The 9,619-nt window shown below is 35.0% G+C and overlaps 1 protein-coding gene across 1 annotated transcript; it reads right to left on the reverse strand.

Annotated features, from left to right (window-relative positions):
- Positions 1-1,268: 1,268 nt before the first annotated feature.
- Positions 1,269-9,093, reverse strand: slc25a48 (solute carrier family 25 member 48). Its single transcript, XM_060885918.1, has 7 exons — positions 8,918-9,093; positions 6,887-6,930; positions 6,645-6,716; positions 6,212-6,464; positions 5,681-5,968; positions 5,364-5,497; positions 1,269-3,041 (listed from the first exon to the last, which is right to left on the reverse strand). The coding sequence occupies exons 1-7, from the start codon at positions 8,961-8,963 to the stop codon at positions 2,937-2,939; spliced, it is 942 nt and encodes a 313-aa protein (XP_060741901.1). The 5' UTR covers positions 8,964-9,093; the 3' UTR covers positions 1,269-2,936.
- Positions 9,094-9,619: the final 526 nt, after the last annotated feature.

A 9,619-nucleotide genomic window follows, 5' to 3' on the forward strand; every position in this document is an offset into this window, starting at 1 on the left:
TACAGCATAACCGTCTGGTTGATGTCTTTTCCTCTTTAAAGGAACCGAGCCAAGCATTGCCTGGCTGACAGAGTTGAGGAGGGCAATAATCCATCTTTGTTAGGAATGAGGATGCATTTATGTGGCTCAGGAGGTTTCAAGCCCCTAGATTTCACTTTAATCCTGTGAAAGAAATCAATGTCCAAAGACCCTTTTCTCATTTTCTTACTGTAGGCTTTTATTAGATATTTAACTGTACATAATAATAAATACTTCTTAACAAAAATAATTACATTTCACCAGTTCTAAAGCATTTCAGAGGATTCAAATACATACATGTACTTTGTGCTCCTACTAAATATTGTGATTTTATAAAGTAGTTTCAATCCTTTTCCATATGATTATTGATCGTATGCTATTTATCTTGCTGTCATATAAAGATTATTTGGATTCATTTTGCTCAGAATCAACAGTGATGAGTAATTGAATCAAGATCTCTTATACACTGGTTGTAAACAGGGTTATCTAGAAGATATTTTATGACCTGCCAGCAATACCTTCATCTATAAAAACACTGCAATCTGTTGCCACATAACCACTTTTCAGAATATTCAGGTTTTAGATCACTAGCAATTGTAGGTTTTAATGCATTCTATTCATTGATATAAACAAAAGAAAACATTAAAAGTGCACAGTAAATGCCACCAAACACACTTTACACAAGTAACAAGCATTTTGTATGTTACCTGTAATTACTAGCCTGATCGTCTCTTCTTACGGAGATACTTCGTCAATCCTGATGTTCTACCCCTGGGTGGAGTCTCGTGGTCACCCTGCCAGGGATTGATCTGCATGGTCAGCCAGTGACTCATGCCTTCTTTGAACCAATGTTGTGTCAGTCAGCTGTATTGTCTGGTCTTTATCAGCAATCATTTGAAGACTTTGACAGGAAGAAATTAGTGTTGGGTCTGTGGTGAACTCGGAGTTTGCACTGACCCACCAGTTTCTCAGGAGCTCTCGGTTGCACTTTTATAAACTGTTGTAAAAATGACATTATTTACATTTACATTATTTACTGTCCAGTGTCATCCAAATGAGGATGGGTTCCCTTCTGAGTCTGGTTTCTCTCAAGGTTTCTTCCTCATAAAGATAAAGATAATTTATATTTAAATTTTAAATTAATATTTTAAAGTACATTTTAAACTTTAATTGTATGTATGTATGCATGTATTTATTTTTATTCTTATTTTTTCATCTTCTTATATATATTTATTTTTTTTTCTCTCTCTCTTTTGTTTCTATACTTCTGTAAAGCTGCTTCAAGACAATGGGAATTGTTAAAAGCACTATACAAATAATTTTAATTTTAATTTTAATAATATCTAGGACAAGTCAGTAACTTAGTTTTGGTACACTATACAGCTGACTTCATAAAAATGATCCACTATCATCCAATATGTTCTACTTAATGTCCTAAATATGCATGTAAAGCTACCAGAAGATCTTAAGGAAAGATATTACTGACATTTTGTGTGTATGTTGAGTGTTTGTTAGTCAATAATAAAAACATTTATAAAATAACACAAGTTCTTTTAAAAATTTCATTACATTAAATCTTTGTTCTATAAAAAAAGGAAACTGTTGTCGTTCTTGATATTTTATATTAAAAGCCACAACAGTGAGAACAGGTTGTCTAACAATACCTTAAGCTTAATATAGAAAAATGGGTTATACAATGTAATTAATTAAAAAAAGCAAGTGAACGGTGACTGTTATTAAAAACAACACACAACTCGCAGCACAGATTATTAAACTGTTATACAATACCTCCACCTGGTGGAAACATCACATCAGTTTTATATTCATTCTCTCCAGTAGTTTACATTACTATAATAATTATAATAAAATAAAAATACTTTAACATTGCTTTTGAATTATGCACAGTATCTTTTACTCCACATACATTTTTTGAGCAATTAGTACTGAGGATCATCTGGTCTCTTGCACACAGTGATTCAGCATTTCTAGCAAAGAGTGAACCTGAAAGAACCTAGTATAATCTAAGACTTATATAATATATATATATATATATATTCGAAGACAATAATATATTACTATATATTATTGGTTCAAAATATAAAAAAGGCAAAGAAGTGAACAATTTCTGAAATATGTTGCTGAGAAAAGAATTTCAACTCCTCAGTTTAAGTGACATTTGCGTAAATGACCAAGTCAAGAAAAAAACACAGGCATGTTGTGGGATGCAGGATGAACACAAACTTCAGGGAAAATACCTCAGGTATCTTCTAACATAATTATTTAAATAAGCTCAGTGCCCATGGGGTTAGACCCCTTTTAACATATGTATTATATATGTCATATACAGTATTCCATTTAAACATATAACTAATATAAGTAATGTGTATCCATCTAGCTAACTAAAGTAGCTAACAAAAAGTGCTGACTTGATTAGGTCTGTAGGTTTTTAGAGGGTTGTTTAAGCTACATTTTAGTGCAGCTGTTTCTGTTGAAGAGTTAAGCCACTAACCCACAGTCAAATGTTGCTGGATCTTGATAAACATATACTTAGATCAATGCCACTGATTCAACTGTATATTTTATAGAATCATGTTTGTTAAATTTGCATTATAACCTCATTTTGATGATATGGTAAAATGAAAATAAAATAATCATGCAAATATAGCATTTTAAAACACTAAATTACTGCCCAACATATTATATTTAGAGAAAGCATGCCAATAAAAGAAAAATGACTAAATATACATATATTAAAATGCTTTTATAAAAGGTTTGAGATTTTTAAAATCATATGCAATTCATAGCCTTAGGTCCTCTTAATATAAGAAGTAAAAACACAATTGACCCTTAAAAACCATTAAACTTTAAACATGTTCCATGTTAAAAATGTTGATGTTAGGTGGAACTTTAGACACTTATCACAGGCTTCGGAAAAACTTGAGAGATAATTCATAACCCAGAAACATTGTCGCACTCATTGGAAATCCTCTGACGGCACTTACAGATACACCACGGAAGAAGACCTAAGTTGAAGGTTAAAAGGAGGAGTATTACAGACATGACCATGAATACATTTGTCCTAGATGATACAGTACAATCTACAATAGAGTATATAACAACTGGAATACGATAATTCTACTCCAGCAATAAAACTAAAGCGGACATTCAATATTCCATCAAAATTTACAAGTTGGCCAGAGTTAAAGCATATTATTATGGTAAAATCAATCATGTTTGAAAGGAGTTAGTACAAGTTACTACAGCAACAATAACAGACTAGTCAGCAACAATAACACACTACATTTTTTGTAATTGCAATGCTTGAATTTTCAGTCATTGTTCATTTCACTACCTATGTGCCTCTACTGGTAAAAATCTTGATGCATATGTTAAAAATAACCTGAGCACCTACTACTTGCTTGTACCTGGTGGGCTGAATCAAGCATCAAGCTAGAAGCTCAAAAGGAACTATAATAATTTTTAAAATAAGTAATGCTTTGAACTATGATTTTTACTTGAGTAACTTCTATGGGCAGTTAGAGTCATGTGGTGATGTCAATCAACATCTATTATTTCCTTTCATTTTCTTTGCACAAAATGTGCCCAGGCTCAAGTGTGGTTGGCACAATCCACCCTGCCAGACCCATATAAATCAACCCTGAGAAACCTTCTATAAGTGCCAAGGATTAATTTCACACTGCCCAAAAGCCCTTGAGAAACGATCACAGATCTCAGAAACAACATAATTAAACAGCCCACTGTCCTTAAATCACCACAGTTTGGTTCTTTGTCTAGGTAACTACACAAGTTAGCCTCAAACAGACAGTGTCATACACTCAATCTCTTCACTAAATCATGTCAACTTTGTTTCTACCTTTAACATGATATAGCATCCAATAATTATATTCAAGTGAAAAACACAATGTATATGTATCTGTAGTATATGTGTGTACACCATTTTACCAGTGCTTTGTTAAAGCACTTTTGCTTGCAATAGAGCAGTCAAGAACAGAGCCTACCAAGTACCAACTAAGCAATCTCAATTTGGTAACTTCATTTCATGTCTTTACCATAACTTTATTCTTCTTGGTCAAAATACTCCAGAGCTATCGAACTGTAGGAGAATTTCCAGTGTACAGCCCTCTATTAGTTATTCCACAGCTTTTGGATATGATTTAGCTCTGGATGGGCCATTCCAAAATGTTGAAATTTTTCTTCTTCTAAAGCCATTTGTTGAACTGAATTTTGTTCTAAGGATTAAGGTGCTAAGGATGTTGGCCTACTAGTCATAAGGTTGTGAGTTTAAATCCCAGGACCACAAAGCTGCCACTGCTAAGCCCTGAGGCAGGGCCCTTAAATTTCACCTGTTCAGAAGAATGAACAAAGTTTTACATTTCGCTATCTAGAATTCTGTGGTTTCATTAGACAATAACCAGTAGGCGAGCTGAAATGTTTTTGGTCTTCTGCCTAGTCACGCAAAGAATGTGAAGAATACAAGAGACAAAATAGCAAGTTGTCACGGGTAAGGAGTGAATAATAATCCCGATACATTCTGACAATGAGATCCCATATACACGTTACGCTGTGCAGAACATGACTTCAAAAGTCTGATAAAACCAAGAAGGTGTCAAGAAAATTCTACAGACACAGCTGATCATAATTTTCTTTTAATCAAAAACACTTTGCAAGTGATGCGATAATTATATTGTGTGATAACTTTTGCAAATGAGTTTAAAGTGATTGATCAATTACTGACCTTAATTACTTCTGAGGAGGAGAACTGTATGCCTTGGCTATAACTGTACCTTGCTTTGCTTGAATTCCAAATCATCCACTTAACCAGATTACCAATGTATTGATCTCACAGCATGATCGTTCCATGATAGGAACCTGCTGACTGTTCCTTTACAGTGTGTAACTTGCAACACTCTTTTGACTGGAGGAACCCCTTTCTAAACAGAGACTGACCATCAGGGTGATACATGTCATCAGTATAGCCTACACACATAGGCAGGATGTAACTTGCTATGCATGCTACAGGAGCATCTCCTTCTCATGGACAGTACTTACTTATGGCATAGTCAGATATCAACCAATTATGTCATTTAATAGGGATGAAACAAACTATAGGTATATGTATCTAACTATAGGATTACCTTCAGGGTTGCCTGTCGTTTAAATCTAGTGGATGTATGATGACAGTATTTGTAACAAATTCTGTGTAATACAGTCACTTTTTACATTAAAATTGACATAAATAAAAAATAAGGTATAAAATAAAAGGTGGCATTCCAGTGAACCACTAAACCACAGTACAATATGTAACAAGAATGTAATATACTCACATGTAGTCCCTCGGTCTTGTAACTTTGTATGATGCAGTGAACAATTCCTTTATATTTCCTGTGATGCATTGTGTCAGCTTGCAGTCGACTCTTAACTACATCAGCTGGTGTTGCTGTGACCCAGGAGATAGATCCTGTGGAACAATAGACATGAAAGATGTGAGACCTACTGTATGCTTGATTGAGAAGCAGCTAAAAGTCCTTTTTTTTGTTGACCCATACTGTAATTTCCCATACCACTGGCTGTTTCTATGATTGCTTACTCGGTTCATGAAGTTGTCAGAGTATGTCTACAATGACACCATGGTGTTATTTACCTGCTAACCCACCAGCAAGCCATATGGAGCAGGGATGAGGGGAGCTGTTACTGTTAGGGTTCATCCAGCCACATAAGAGTGTGTATGGGATAAAGTAAAGGGCATAACCGGGCACATCACGGAGTATCATGGCCCCTGCACCTCTGTAGAGCCCTTGGATTCCCTCAGTCTGCAGGATGCTGCTGATGCAGTGAAGAGGCCCTCTATATACTGTACACTCTGTACGCTGATTCTGGAGCCCCACTGATCGAAGAGGGACACTGCCATTGCCAGCAAGTGTGAAGTTTTCTGTTAACATATTTCAGTTTGACCCTTGAGACATGTTGTCTAAGCACAAAAATAGGTCATGTCTCCATTCTGCTAACTTTGCAGTCCTAAACGGTGATTACAATGTAAGCAAATCTTATTGCACTGCATACAATTTTAACAACTACATTTGCATGGTACATGCACAATATTTTATTGACTTGGAAATGACCAACACTAGAAAGAGCATAGCATCACTCTTTCTTGTTTCAATTTCAGACTTACGTGCAAGGATCGGTTGAGTTTGCATTTGTAGTCTGATTTTGACCAGGTCCACTGGGGCCCCAAGGCTCACTGATACAAGGCCTGTAATCATACTGGCCACAGTAAGGTCAATCATATCGCACGGGTGCCTTCTGTCACCATACCGAAGATCACTGATAAATCTTTGAGCATTGCTGAAGAAGCCAAACACCACTGAGTTATACACTGTGACGCTTGCTAGTGGGAAGGACAAGCCTTTGAAAAAGCCAGTAAGCTGCAAGTAAAACATAAGGTCACTAGTTTTCATTTTAGACCTGTTAAGAAAAATATATCCTTCTGGAACTTTAGATATAAATAACTTATTTTGAGACAAACAAGGAGAAAACATAAATTGTATTTTGTCAATTTTCTTAGCAGATATCCATATAAATGAGGAAAGTTTTACATCACTTACAGTTTCTTTTTTGTAGATGGTTACAATACAGTGGAAGGCATTATTGTAGCCTTTTCCAGCTTGTAATCGTGTCTGTTAAATGAAGATTGTAAGAATACATTTTAACAACGTATAGTGAGTTTTATAAAAAGTTTCCAAAAAAATGTGATCACAAGGGTGGGGAGAGAGCTTCAAATCACAGTTATTGTCTTTTAAAGCTACTGTTTTAAACATATAGCTACTCTTTTTTCATTTTGATATACCTTCACAGTGTCAAGTGGATGTCCTACAATCACACTGGAGGCACCTGGGGAAAAATAAAAATGTTTCATTAGCCTATTTTAAAAGGGAGCAAACAGGCTGCTAGAGAGGATGAGCTATTCAGCTTTGTAGGTTCTTGTCCAGCCTGAGCGCTGTTGAATGAATAACACTTTGTCCTCCCTGTTGAATACCATACATTGTGTACTTCAGGCATAATATGTCAGCCTCATGCGATAGATTGTCGTAAAGTAAACATGCAAGTTGGCACTTTGTAAAAGGATGGATTTAGGGTACAGCTGATTCAAAACAACTTGCAGTGCTAGTTGCATTAAGCATCCACTTTGCATTTTAAATAGGTCTTATTAAACAACAGTTAAGATGCAACTTCTGCCCACTTTTCTTGGGAGAAAATCAAAGTTCACAAGCTAACTAAAGTGGGGCATGTTGTAACAGACATTATTTAGTAGTTTTCACCTACACTGGTATGTAATAAGTAATACGAATACTTCCTGTATTTAATGGTTGCTATACCAATACTGTGTGTAAAGCAATCACACTTAAATTCAAACATCTTTGGAAGGCATTAAAGGAAGATTATTTAACCACAGCAAAACTAAGGTTTCACACAGACTTTAATTTTCATTTTTCATTTTGAAACATTAGAATCATTTTAATCAATAATGTCTAAGCTATAATTCTACATAGCCTGCAGGGTTGAGTAGTCAGGTCAAAATCTCAGTTGTCCACCGGTGTTAGAACATTCTCTGGTATTAAAATAAACTATGCTAATCCGTGCAGTTAGCCATGCAAATATTTCTCTTTGTAATGATTTTATTTACTGTAGCATGAGTAATGGGTCAAGAAAAACAGACAGCGGTGTACCTGCTGCTGTCAACAAAATAAGTCAATAAGATAACTGTAGCATGTGACACATAGCTGTCATGTGATACTCTATAGATTTAGCAGACTGAAGGAAAGAAATAAGTGCTTAGGAGTAAGGGGTTATAAATAAGGGGTTAACAGAACCCTTAGTTAGGTACTGTACTCCCATCCTCAAGAAGTTTTCAGAGAACATCAGGAGGTAGTTAGCCAGTACTTTTAAACAGCATCTGCCATGTACTATGTGTCCAAAGGAGGTGGGTAAAACAGTGAAAGGATCATGCATACACAAACTAATCCATAGACAGCCTTCACTCGCAGATAATTAAGCAATATGCAAGCAAGTAAGTAAATAAATAGAAAAAAAAAACAAACCACTGTTGTTTTGTGTTTTGATAAGTTATTTATTTTTAAACAATTTATTCATTTTAAAGTTAAGAAATATATTTACTGACATGATATCTTTAGCTTATTTTGTATGTTTTTAATGAAATCAGATTATATTGTTAGAGGGGGGGGGTTTTAGATGTTATATGAACAGGTTACACCGTTCCCCACCTGTGGGCACATTTCCACATTTACACTTGATTACGGGTAAATAATGAAAAAAAAAAGTATATGTTTTAATCATAAAAAAACAACAACAACAACATATCTTTCTACCAGGCATATTTAACAACCAACTAATGTAAAAGAAAGAAAAATGCTTTTAACCCTAAATAATTTAAAAAGTAGTATTATTATTATTACTATTCTTCTTCCTATTATTATTATTACTATTAATAATAATAATAATAATAATAATAATAATAATAATAATAATAATAATAATAATAATAATAATAGTAGTAGTAGTAGTAGTAGTAGTAGAAGTTCCAGACACTTTAATGCATTCGAGGCGATGTTGTGTTTTATTTTAGAATTAAACATCAGTGACATTGTGAGTTTCAGTAAACTGCTTCAGTGCACAGATTCCCAGCGTGTTATCGACTCTTCTTAAGATGTTTATTTGACTTTAAACCTCACTCCTAGAGTTACTTTTCCCAATATGTTACCACACTTCTCAAAGCAAACAGGTCTGCTTAATATTTATTTACTAAAGCAGCTACCAGACATCCATCTGAACTTTTCATTCCGACTGAATAACCACTTACCTCCTATCCATCCTGCTAAAAAATCATCCAGCTGAAACAAACTCATCCTGCTCGTTTATTTTTTCAGACACTAAAAAAGGATCTTTTTTTCTAAGAGTCTCCTCCGAACTGCAGGCAGCATTTTAGATCACCGGCTTTTTATTGAGCAACGCGAATGCACAACAGAACTTAAAGCAAAAACAAATTTTCATTCGATCTGTGCGTTTCAGGGGGCGCGGCTTTTTTTTGGAAGCACTGCTCACTGCACCAATAGTGCACTGCCTGGACAAAAAAAAGTGTCCCACACTCTAATATGTCTTTAGACTGCATTTTATTTATACTTATAACTATTTATTTCCGTCCAGAGATGCATTTATTCCTTTTCCAGAAAATTCCAGAAGATTCTCGAACCACTTCCAGAATGGATCCTGTTATTGTCATCTTAAAATATTCCAGTTGATAGAATAACCTGCTCATTGAGTATATTCAGGTAGTCAGATTATTTCATTTTGCACATTATGTTGCTTAATCTAACCATAATCAACTGCAGCAAACACATTGCCACCACATTCTTGTACAGTAGGCACTAGGCATGATGGGTGTTACACTATCTGCCATCTCTTCTTACCCTGATGTGCCCATCACTCTGGAACAGTTTAAATCTGGACTCATTAGACCACATGACCCTCCACCCCCATTGCTACAGAGTATAATCATTATGCT

Source organism: Tachysurus vachellii, chromosome 13, assembly GCF_030014155.1.
Source record: "Tachysurus vachellii isolate PV-2020 chromosome 13, HZAU_Pvac_v1, whole genome shotgun sequence".
Lineage (NCBI taxonomy): Eukaryota > Metazoa > Chordata > Actinopteri > Siluriformes > Bagridae > Tachysurus > Tachysurus vachellii.